The 13,097-nt window shown below is 33.0% G+C and overlaps 1 protein-coding gene across 2 annotated transcripts; it reads left to right on the top strand.

Moving 5' to 3' along the window:
• Positions 1-4,697: 4,697 nt before the first annotated feature.
• On the top strand, positions 4,698-8,895 carry LOC103849200 (fimbrin-5). Of its 2 annotated transcripts, none has more exons than XM_009126013.3 (15): positions 4,698-4,932; positions 5,146-5,266; positions 5,344-5,514; positions 5,594-5,832; positions 5,920-6,091; positions 6,201-6,239; positions 6,381-6,449; positions 6,559-6,675; positions 6,826-7,037; positions 7,280-7,438; positions 7,517-7,716; positions 7,853-8,010; positions 8,098-8,194; positions 8,301-8,392; positions 8,465-8,895. In XM_009126013.3, the coding sequence occupies exons 2-15, from the start codon at positions 5,180-5,182 to the stop codon at positions 8,711-8,713; spliced, it is 2,061 nt and encodes a 686-aa protein (XP_009124261.1). In that variant the 5' UTR covers positions 4,698-4,932; positions 5,146-5,179; the 3' UTR covers positions 8,714-8,895. The 2 variants fall into 2 exon arrangements, with proteins under 2 accessions (XP_009124261.1, XP_033145965.1); XM_033290074.1 differs by lacking the exon at positions 4,698-4,932 and adding an exon at positions 5,054-5,072.
• Positions 8,896-13,097: the final 4,202 nt, after the last annotated feature.

The following is a 13,097-nucleotide window of genomic DNA, read 5'->3' as shown; positions in this document are numbered from 1 at the left end:
TTTTTAATATTTTATGTTATATTTTTTTGTTAATAAATTAATATGTAAATGAGTTAATATTTTTGTTCTAATTTCTTTTTGAGAATTTTTTTTTTTTTTTGTAATCATATTATAATTAATACTAATTTATTTTAATATATTTTTGGTAAAATATATTAAATATATCAAAATGCATAACTATACACTTCTGCGATATGCATTTTAGACATTATTTTTAAACTTTATTACTAAAGTTTGCAACATATTATATTTTCTTATTAGTTACCTAACATAACAAGTTAAGAATATTTTACATAAGAAATCGACTCTAAATCGACCCAAAAATCGAAAATCTCATACTCTTTTAGACTTGGCCTATATACTCGAACGGTTCTTATAGTGTTATATACGAATACCAATATAAAAACCAACCCGCATCGAGAACCGAAAAATGTTTTGAAAAATGTTTGAAAAAAATAATTTTTAATATTTTCTGTTATATATACAAATGTAAATGAGTTAATATGGTCTTCACTAACTTTAAGTTAAATCACATTTAATAAATATTTTTCAACTGAATAACCTATTGAAATCCCGTTAAACTAAATGAGTTTATATGAATATTTATTTCAATTAAAAGTCCACTTATAAAAATTAAATCTCATTAATAACCCGTTCCAGCACTAATTAATATTAATATAGTTAACTTTTTTTGTTTGAAAAATTATTAGTTAACTTTATTAGTTAACTTTTAAAGTTTCATTTTATAGTAAACAAACTTAAGAAATATATTTCCACCGGTTTATATATATATATATATATATATATATATATATATATATATATATATTTCTATTTTAATATTATATATATTCAAAAATATTTAATATTTCTTATAATATATTTCTTAAGTTTCAGATAAATGTAGTTATATATTAAGTTAAGAAATAGGTTTTTTAATATATATTATCGTGGCCTGTTGGAAGCTTGGCCCATTTTACACTTGTATTCGATAGATATAATTATGTAGTGTGTATTGTTTTTTTTTTTTTTAAGTGGCATTTTTGTAATTTTTTCCATCTTCCCTAAGAATATTTTAGAATTCTCTGCAACATTTCAATGGCCACCAAACTTTCATAACTGATCAATTTTTAAGTTTTTCTTGTTGTTTATGCCTTAAACTTGTAATCCATTACAAAATATCTGATTTCAACCTTTTAAAATGCAAAAAGTCAGTTACTTTAAATTTTCCGATTTCTTGTCCGATTATGACAAATCAACACAGTGAACCACCATGGAACGTATAATCGCCAGAGAATCGATCACCATGGACGCGTTTTGATCAGCTCTAAAATCTAAATCAATGAATCCGACATTGTTGTGATTGAAGAAACGTAACTGATTGTTATAGAAAAAAAACGTGATTAGTCATTTAATATAAGCAGTTATAAAATAATCAGTTTTTTGGGAAAATAATAATTTGATCCTACTTTTATCAATGGTCTTGTTTTAATAGAATAGATCTTATTAAATTAAATATTAAAACTAAGATCTAAATGGTTCCAATTTTTATTTTGTCTCAAAATCAACTTTCATTAACCCATGAATTAGTACAAAGTTTTTGACCACATCAATTCTACCTCATATACAACAATGATCTTAGCAACACCCTGAAACACTCATTAGATGATCTCTCACTTGGATCTAATGCAACCTAAGTACATTGCTGCATTTTTATCACAACAATAACAAAGTCATCCCAAGATCCGAGATGAACCGTCTCTTATACTACTAAATTCTACGACTAAAAACAGATAAACAAGAACATATTCTTAGCTACTAATAATCTTAACATGAGAAACCAATTAAGAACATAGCAAATGAAACTAATGATTGAACTATGAAGCTCAACCATTTGCATCGACACTCAAGAGAGTGCATTTCTCATTAGCTAAAAAACAGAGGTTATGCATCTGGAAAATCGGGTCGAGGCAGTGATACTGATCACAGCATATCCGAAGGTCAGTAGAGACAAAGAAGGGTTAAGCTACCGGATCTTGCAATCTCATGGTACTATGAATGCCCAAGCCCTAAGTGTGTTCACCACCGGATCTACAAACCTCACCCGGAGACCACTCGGAGAGTCCATAACCCACCACGCTCCCTGCCTACGAGAACCATAGGAACGACATCTTCTACAGCACATCTACACGCCGACGTCGAGGCATCATTTTCTCTAAGTGAAGCGTCGCTCTTTCCTCCTCCATCCGAACCATAGACGATTCATCTGGGCTTGGAGAAGAGACATTACACACATCACAAAGCGGATCTGACGAACACATGTCCGCCTTATCCCCTCCGGTACGCCTCCAAAGGGATACTCCAAAGTTCACATGGGTAAGAGATGACGTTGAGCCACCCACGCGCCAAACTGCTTCACGCGCCACCGCTCACCCCTCTTCTTACTTCTCTGAGAAACAAGCCAACGGGAGATATCAACTTCCATATCTGTAGAAAGAGTGACCAAATCACAACCCCGTTTCACCGCCTCAGAGACGAGATCCAACAAAACCAAAAGGGTAAAACTGTTCGTGAATCATCGGCTACAAACCCTAAAATCCGAACCGTCTCGTGCCTTCCTCGACACACGGCTTGCTGCTGCTCTCCATCTTCAGTCATCCGATCTGTTCTCCGCTGCGGACAGAGCTTCCGTCAGAGGCCTCCGATGAGCACCACAACCGCAAACATATCAATAGGAATTAGAAGACACAGATGAGGCAAAGAGGAAAACGAGAGGAAAGGGGAAGAGAGACCTCTGACACCGGTTAAGGCTATCGGCACCGGGAGAGATCGTCACACTTAGAGTTTGGTTTCTATTGAGAGATTTTCTTTTTTTTCAGGCCGGTTTGGAAAGTTTTTTTTTCGGGCCGTTCTAAAATTTAGATGAGTTTGATGCATTTTTATTGAATTTTCAAAATGTAAAATAATCCACATTTTGAAAGCATAGTAAAAATCTAATAAAACAAAATTTACGAAGTGGAATTATAGCAATTCACCCTAACCCTTACAGACCGGTGCCGGTCAAGCTATATCTTGTTGGTCAAGCCATATTCTGTACCTTCTGTTTTTTTTTAATGAATGTAAAATTTATTAGAATAAAAAAACTGGTTTTACACGTAAATATGACTGTTTATCAACTAATTACAAAGGATCATAGAAGTTTTTTCTTGAGGCAGTCTAAAGGAGCCTGATTTGGTGCCATTCTTGTATCTCGGTTTTGAGTTTGTTCCCTTCCTTTCTCCTGATGGCATGAATCCTTTTCACCAAAGATAAACACAAGGCATCATCCCATCCATCCATTTGAATGAGCCCATCTGAGCCATCAACCTTTTCACCTGAGCTGTCTCTCCTTTTCAGCTTTCATCGGACATGAAAACCACATACTAGCAGTCCATTCACTTCAAGCATTATCAGTTTTTAGATTTAGGTTTATGATTTACAAAGTTTTATTGCTTATTTAAAGCTTTACTGGGAGATTGTAAACTCTTAAGTGAGTTAGAGAGATTTCTCCTTCTCCTTCATAATCTTGTTATCTTATTCTGGTCAGTGAATCTCTATTCTCTTGGTTACTCAATCCCTCACCCAATCTGCCATAATCTCATAATTTCATCTGCATACTCTTCATTCCATTAGTCTCTCTCTCTCATCCAGTTCAAGACTCAAGTGACCCTTGCTGGGTTCATTCATCACTCACACACCAGAAGGTCTTAAATCTCACAATATAGAACCAACTTAGAATTCTTCCAGAACCATGACTCATGAATACATGCGTACCCGGTTGAAGTACTCCACGATATCTATAATAATTTCAGAACTAGATATGTAAAACCAGCAACGACATACATGTTTGTGACGAGTTCCTTTACACTTTTCATTATTGATGAAGTTGCGAATTGGTTCTTACAGCTAGAGCATTCAACAATTGATGACCTAATGTCTGCTTCCAAAACATCATTCATGGCAATGAAATAATCTTCAATACTGCACTTGAGAGGGATGAGGCCTGACACCAAAAGGGCCATTAGTTAACAATGGTGATGAATGACATGCTCGGTTTGACGACCGACTTTGTTGTCGATGTTTCTTTCATAATCCTCCTCCTCGTCAATCATATCATAGCCTTCCCCGTCCACATGAAATGTGTTCTTGACTAAATGAACTAAGCTAATAAAAGTCCAATATGGCAGTATCATAAAAAGCTTCTTTGTGACTTCTCATCAGTTAATTAGTCAGACTTGAACCACCGAATACATCTGGATCTAGAATTGGAGAAGTAACTTTTTCCTTTTTTTTTCTCGAGCATTTGTGGATTGAAAACATTCTCTTATGAAGAACTGCTAAATAGCATAGAGCAAATAGGATAATACAACATATATGCGGTGAAAGATTGGAAAATAACATATAAATACATGATATGTAGATATTTTTGTTAATATTAACTGCGGTATGATACGATTGTAAACATTTGAATCCTAAGGGCATCTTCATCCCCATCCCCATCTCCATAATTTAAATAGAATAATTCTTTTTTTTTTTGTTGATTACTAAATTTTTCGCTTAGTTTTTGAGTAAACTATGGAATTTATACGGAGATGTTCTAAGTATGTATTATTGTAACTTGTCTAATAAACTTTAAATTAATAAAAAAAACTTGAAAAAAAAAACAATTTGGACCGAGAATTTGGGAGAAAAGAGGAGAAGGATGAAAAAAAACAAATGAAAATAAATACTAAACAGATACCCTCACCATTCTCTCTGTCTCGTTGTCATCATATAATTTTCATTCATTGCAGGTCGTGGCTATCGCGCATTGAATAAAGGTCTATTTATCATCATCATCCCCAGCGAGATATGAACACATCTTGTCATCATCAATCTCCTCTTCTCTAAAAGGTCTGTTATCGCTGTCTATAAATTAGATTTGATCATCCCATTTCTTTTTTCTATTTTAGATCATCATCTGCCATTGCCTTTACATCCGATCGATTGATGCATCCATCTAGATCGTCGCTTTGCGTTCCGATGCCGATTCCGTTTTGTTCTCAGATTTCCCCTCTGTTGATTTGTGTTACTGTTTGATTGATTGATAATATGAATTGACTGCAGGGATTTGCTTTCGAGAAACGATTAGAAGAAAAGGATGTCAAGTTACGTTGGTGTCGTCGTCTCCGATCCAGAGTTACACAGCCAATTTACTCAAGTGGAATTACGAACCCTTAAATCCAAGGTTGTTCATTTTCAACATCACATATATTTTTTTGATTTTTTATGAGTATCTAATCTTACTTGGGTGCATTGTATTAGTTTAATTCAAATAAAACGCTCTTGGATCGCTTCACCGTTGGAGATTTACCTCCTGTTCTCGCCAAGCTCAACGCTTTTAGTGGCACCTTTGATGCCGATGAGATCAAATCTGTTTTGGACAAGTCTTATCCCGATGCTGATCAAGAAGTCGATTTCGAGACTTTTCTCCGGGTGATAGTCTCTTCTTGTCTTTTCTACTTATTTGATTTTCTTTTTTTTAATCAGCTTTTGATGGATGGTTTTCGTATAGGCCTTCCTAAGTGTGCAAGCCCGGGGAGTCGAAAAATCAGGAGGGTCCAAAGGTTCTTCCTCATTCCTCAAAACTAGCACCACTACGGTTCACCATGCCATTAACGAAGCCGAGAAGGCTTCCTATGTTTCCCATGTCAATAGTTACTTGAGAGATGACCCTTTCTTGAAGAGCTACCTTCCTATTGATCCTGCTACTAATGCTTTTTTTGATCTCGTTAAGGATGGTGTTCTTTTGTGGTATATACACTAATATATATGCCTTTCTCCATTTGATTTTACTTGCAAGTTTTAGCTTTTCGAATTCATCCTTGTTCCTTTGTGCAGTAAGCTTATCAATCTTGCTGTTCCTGGGACCATCGACGAACGAGCTATCAACACTAAGAAAATTCTTAACCCATGGGAGAGGAATGAGAACCTTACTCTTGGTCTCAACTCTGCCAAAGCTATTGGCTGCACTGTCGTCAACATTGGAACACAGGACATTGCTGAAGGAAGAGTGAGTTTTATTACCTGAGAAAGAAGTGATACTTTATCTTTTGTTCATTTGTTTACATAAGCTTTCGATATTAATTGTTCTTTTTCCTTTCGTCATTCCTTCTTTGCAGCCATATCTCGTACTTGGGTTGATATCTCAGATTATTAAGGTATTCACTTTCCATTTCTAGTGTCATATTACTTTTCCAGTTCATAGGAATTTATATCATGGTTACATTTTGTGTAATGTTCTTATTATAAAACTTACCAACTCCTGAATGTTTTTTATTGTTCTTGTGGCAAATTATCAGATCCAAATGCTGGCTGATCTCAATTTTAAGAAAACTCCTTCACTTTTTCAATTGGTGGACGACACTCAGGTAATATATATATATATATATATATATATATATTTGTCGTTTTTCAGTGCTTCTATGAAGATTTATTTTCATGAGATTGAAACTACATAAAATCTTCATGACGTTGCAGGATGCGGAGGAGCTCATGGGGTTAGCTCCTGAAAAAGTTCTGCTAAAATGGATGAATTTTCATCTCAAGAAAGCTGGTTATGAAAAGCAGGTTACAAATTTTTCTTCTGATGTGAAGGTAATTTGACCCTGCTTACCTTTTCTCCTCAGTAACATATATTCTCTACCCAGCACTGCCCATGAGTTATAAAGTTACAATAGTCTTGACAGTGATGCATTTTTCCACTTTGTCATTGATCCTAACCTCAGCTTTCTTTTATGTTTCCAGGACGGCGAGGCATATGCATATCTGCTTAACGCTCTTGCTCCAGAACACTCTACGCATGTTACATTAGAGACCAAAGACCCCACAGAAAGAGCGAAAAAGGTTCTTGAGCAGGCTGAGAAGATGGATTGTAAAAGATATCTTTCTCCTAAAGATATAGTGGACGGCTCAGCAAATCTTAACCTTGCATTTGTGGCGCAAATATTTCAGCACAGGTTAGTAGCACACTTGACAGGTTGCTTAAAAAATATATGATAGCATCGTTCCAGTGGAGTTTAGACCATTAAAGTATTAATTATCCAAAAATCCAAAATTGGTTTTGCTTGATAAAACGTGATGTTCTTTACATTTTTGTTGTTGCCTCTAATGGTGTTTTGACAGAGTTACTAAATGAATCAGAAAGCTGATAATGATTTCTGTATTTGCTACTTTACTAGTGCTATTTTCTTTGTTGCAGGAATGGATTAACTGATGACAGTTCAAAGTCAACGTCGTTTGCTGAGATGATGATAGATGATGTGGAAACTTCACGAGAAGAAAGATGTTTCCGCCTCTGGATTAACAGTCTTGGTACTGCCACTTATGTCAACAATGTTTTCGAGGATCTAAGGAATGGGTAAGCTATGGAGTTCTGTTTGAGTGCGCTTTATTTCTTATTATATGCTTGTATCTTACTAAACCTTATCACATTCAGGTGGGTTCTTCTTGAAGTTCTTGACAAAGTTTCACCTGGCTCAGTCAACTGGAAACATGCAAATAAACCTCCCATAAAAATGCCATTCAAAAAGGTTGAGAACTGCAATGAAGTTATAAAGATTGGCAAAGAACTTCGATTCTCCCTTGTCAATGTAGCTGGAAATGACATTGTGCAAGGAAATAAGAAACTCCTCCTCGGTGAGTTCAAGGCACACTTCTAAGATAATTTACTTTATATGCCTCGCATTAACTATTTAACTGTTAGTATTGCTCATAACTTGACTTTATTCCAGAAAACAATATTTAATTTCTCATACCATCAATGATTATGCAGCTTTTCTGTGGCAATTAATGAGATATACAATGCTCCAACTTCTGAAGAACTTGAGATCTCACTCGCAAGGTAAAGAAATTACAGATGCAGATATTCTAAACTGGGCGAATAGGAAAGTGAAGAGAGTGGGCCGAACTTCTCAGGCTGATAGCTTCAGAGTAAGTGACAACCAAGTCTGGACGTGATTCACGGAGACCCATTTTCAGAAACCTAATAGTTTGACGGTTACTTTTCTCTGATATTAGGACAAGAATCTGTCAAGTGGAATCTTCTTTCTGGAACTTCTGACTGCGGTAGAACCAAGAGTTGTCAACTGGAGCCTCGTTACCAGTGGAGAAACAGGTAAACTATGATGTTTCAACTTCACTGCGTGTTTATTTTCTATAAATTTCATTTCATACCGTTTTGAAGAGTGGGTTCTGTTTGGCTGTAATTGGCACGTAAACAGAGGAGGATAAGAAGTTGAATGCCACATACATCATCAGTGTTGCAAGGAAGCTCGGATGCTCCATATTCTTGTTGCCTGAGGATATCATAGAGGTAATATCTATATGGAAACAGGCTTGAATGCTTTTCCGCTTTTTGCTGAGTCAATCTACTTGTGTAAAACAGGTGAACCCGAAAATGATGCTTATTTTGGCGGCTAGCATCATGTACTGGAGCCTCCAGCAACAATCAGACACAGAGTCGAATGTCTCAGAAGATGCGACTGACGAAGGCGATGCAAACTCTGTTACTGGTGAGATCTCCAACTTGTCCCTTGATGAGGCCTCTGAGTCCTCTCCAAGCGGCCAAGATCAAGAACTGGTGACAAAGGCAGACGAGGATGATGTTGATAATGGGAATAATAAAGATGCATAGCGAGTTTGAATGGTAATTTTATTGCTGTTTCTATTTGTTTTTTTTTTCTGGAAATTGTGCATTGGTTTCTTTTTTTGACATTTGTCCATTGGTTTCTTTTATTGGCAATTGCATGAGACTATTCGTGTTTTGTTTTGACTGCTACTTGGAACATTAATAAATTATTTTTCAGAATGAACCAACACCCATACTTGTTGATGAAACTTGTGAAACAATTTACTTTGATTTGTGATATTTTTATTATTGTCACAGCTTTTCTTTGAGATATGTTAATGAAAAAGTTGTCCTAAACAAATTAGATGGGCATGTATAAAATATTGTCCATGAAAAAATTGGTACAAAAGACAACAACAAATGCATATACCTAACAGTTATAGTTTCAAAGTCTACCACGTGAATTTTTTTGGGTGGTCGGTTGTTTGGTGGACGGACAAATGGAGTATGACGGCTGGGGTGTAAACGGATAAGGTGTGGACATGCAAAGTGAATATGGGAGTGAAATGGGTTTTGTGGACCTGGAATTAGATATCTTTGAGAAAAGTACATCACGTGGTATGTGTCACTGTCATCAAATTTTGCGGTATTATCCATGGAGCTTGCAACGTCGCCGTTAGAGCTTGTAATGTCATTGCTGGAGGAGCGGATGTTTATTCGCCTTATTAGAGTTAGAGTTTGAAAATTCAAATTCAAACTTTAGTGAGAGATGTTACAAGCGGGGGAGATTAGCCAGATGCGACGGAGATAATGGTTTGTTTTGGTGTGTGTAATCGAAGAAAAATAAGAGGGAAAATGATTTTGGAGGATTTGAAGAAGGAGAAAACGAGTTTGGAATAAGTGGTTTTCTATTTTAAGATAATGACAATTTTGAGTTGTCTCTAAAGAGAGAGAATTCTCTCTATTCTCTCTCTTCTCTCCCTTCTTAACACTCATGGATCTTTCAGAAGGAGGAAGAGATTAATTTTTTTTTTGTTTCTTCTGACTTTTGTTCGGTGAAATCCGATCCGTTAGATCAGACTTTTGTTCGGTGAAATCCGATCCATTTGTGGATTCTACTTTTGGTGTCAACTAATTTTGTTGTGCTTTTTCACTCAACCTTGAGCTGTTCTAAAAGGTTCTCTCAAAATATCAAGTTTTTGAGTTTTTTAGTAATTCTTCTCTTAATTTATTATCTAGTCTGTTTGCTCGAAGGGGTTTTGCTTTTTAACGATAGTTAAGCTTGGATTTTTCTAGTGGCGGAGCCAGAAAATCTTTTCACCGGGGTCAATTTAATTTGTAACAAAATATTAATTACATATAAAATTAATTTAAACTTATTATAAGAATTCTTATAAACAAGATAATTTTTAACATATTAAAATAATATATATATATATATATATATATATATATATATCCAAATAGTAACTTGCAATGTAGTTAGTATTTTTAATCATCAAAAATATAAAGTAGTGTAAAATGTTTTTTTCAGATTAGATTTGTGTTTTAAAATATTTAAAAATAAAAATGTTATGAAGATTAAAAGGAAAAATGTGTATGTGTAAAATAACTTGTAGTTAAATTATCTTTATCGGAAATAGAACGGTTGGACTGCCGTAAAATAAACATGAACAATTAAGATAGATGAATAAATATTGTTATAACATAATGCTTAGTTATATAATGGGCTTTGACCAAGCTAAAAACCTTACGGATGGATTTCATGGGGTCAAATCACGTTTGAGAAAATATTAGGGGTCATAATACTAATTTTACAACACTTTACCAGATATTTTTTTTTCCAAAATACAAGTATATTTATTTTCAACAAAAATCTATAGTGGTCAATGTGTATGTGTAAAATAACTTGTAGTTAAATTATCTTTATCGGAAATAGAACGGTTGGACTGCCGTAAAATAAACATGAACAATTAAGATAGATGAATAAATATTGTTATAACATAATGCTTAGTTATATAATGGGCTTTGACCAAGCTAAAAACCTTACGGATGGATTTCATGGGGTCAAATCACGTTTGAGAAAATATTAGGGGTCATAATACTAATTTTACAACACTTTACCAGATATTTTTTTCCAAAATACAAGTATATTTATTTTCAACAAAAATCTATAGTGGTCAAGTGACCCCCCCAGAAATGGATGATCATGACTTTTTCATAATTTCGTGTTTGTGACAAATATTTTATATTAGTGAAAATGGTTTCGAACAAGATGAATGAATTGCTTTTAAAACATATCTATAAGATATTTGAAGATGTAAAAAATTGGTCCAACACTTTTATGATCACATACTTTAAAAATATAAAGGCAAATAATTTTGTACACTGTACTTGGAGTCGTACACCCAGTTCTCCATTTGATTTACATAGTTTTGATCGAGAGAGTAAAAAAAACTCGAGTAAAACATAAGACCATGATTATCGGCAGATCTAAACAAAAGTCCCGACCCAATATTGGCCCAAAAGAAAATGAAAAATAGAGTAAAATAGGAGAAACGTTTTCAGAATAAGAAGTTTTTAACAAAGTCCTTGGGAGTACGTGGCAGCAAGGGAGAGGCAAACCGAAGGGGAGAGAGAGAATCGAGTTTGGTCAGGATTCATTCACTTCGTCTCCTTCTTCTCTCTCTCTCGACAAGGTGATATCGGCAGGGAAGAAAATCGTCGCAATCCACACCGATTTCTCGTTTAATCGAGTACCAAAACCGTCGAATCGAACATCCAGAAGGTTCGTGTTCCTTCCCGTACCTCCCTTTTGTGATTTTCGAATTGTATAGACGATATAATCGATCTGAGTTTGTGTTTATATTTTTGGAATCACATCATGGTCTTATACCGTATTTGAATTTGATTAGTCGTCGGAAAGAAGTTCGGGATTCACATACCCATCAACAATTAAAAAAGGATTTGATTGAACATATATGGGATAAATTTGGACATCTTCAAAATAATAATATGTAATATTTTAATTTCTTTTAAATGAATAAAATGTGTGTTTGCTTTTATTTAAGTATGTTTTTTTAATAAAAGGAATGTAATAAAATGATTCTAATTTTCTATTAAATAAATAAATTTGTTTTTCTTATTAGTTATCCAATTTAAACTAGTTATATTTTTTTCTTATATTTTATAATTCTACTTATTTAAAATTAAATAATTAACCTAAGGACCAACCTAAAGTCTTACCAATAATCACAAATTTCATAAATGTCCCACAAGAAAGTCCTAAGAGCATCTCCAATGAAACTCTATTTTTTCCTCTATAATTTACACTAAAATAGAGTAACTCTATTATAAAGTTGAATTTGCTCCAATGGTTCACTCTATAATATAATTACTCTATAATAGAGTGAAATATAGAGTAATCTTATTTTTTTTACTCTAAATATAGAGTACCACTAGGTGTTCTGCCCGCATATGCGGGCATAATATTCTTATAAATATTTATATATTTATAACTATTAAATCAAAACCAACATAATTAATTATTAATTATTTTTTAAAAAGATAAATCAAACACTAAAATTATATTTTATAATAAAAATAAATATTTTCAGATAAAAACACAACATATTTAGGAATTATCTTATGTTTTAAAAATATATTTTATTTTTGAAAATTTTATTATATTTACTTATAGTCAATTATCTAATATAACTATAAATAAAATATAATTAATATATATATTCATTAGTTTTTTATAAAAATGTATAAATGGTTATCGTTGTGTTAAATTTTAAAAAATTCACATATTAGAATTATTTTATAAAATCATTAGCATTTAATTATAAATTGTTTTATATCTAACTATAAATTTTATAATAAAATATTATTTTCAGATAACAACATAATATATCTAAGAATTATCTTATGTTTTAAAACATGTTATTATTTTTGAAAATTTTATTATATTTATTTATAGTCAATTATCTAATATAATATATAAATATAATATTATTAATAGAAATTCGTTTATAATTATTTATATTTTAGATAATAATAATAATTATTAATTTTAATCACTTTTTAATTAGATAGATTTGAAATTCGTTTTTATTTTTGATTAATTTAGATAGTTTATTCATTAAGGGTATAAACGATATTAACCGCTCTAACTTTTAATGTGAGAGCACCGTTGCAAAAATAATAATAATTATTAATTTTAATCACTTTTTAATTAGATAGATTTGAAATTCGTTTTTATTTTTGATTAATTTAAATAGTTTATTCATTAAGGGTATAAACGATATTAACCGCTCTAACTTTTAATGTGAGAGCTCCGTTGCAAAAATTTACTTTGCAAATAATAGTATAGATTAGAGATGGTCTAACCTACAAATATTAATAAATAAATCTTAGGACTTGCATAAATGTCTCAGGGATGTGGTTG

The sequence above is a fragment of the Brassica rapa genome, chromosome A04 (assembly GCF_000309985.2).
Source record: "Brassica rapa cultivar Chiifu-401-42 chromosome A04, CAAS_Brap_v3.01, whole genome shotgun sequence".
Taxonomy (NCBI): Eukaryota; Viridiplantae; Streptophyta; class Magnoliopsida; order Brassicales; family Brassicaceae; genus Brassica; species Brassica rapa.
Note: the sequence above shows the minus strand (reverse complement) of the source record. Positions and strands in the feature narration are given on the sequence as shown.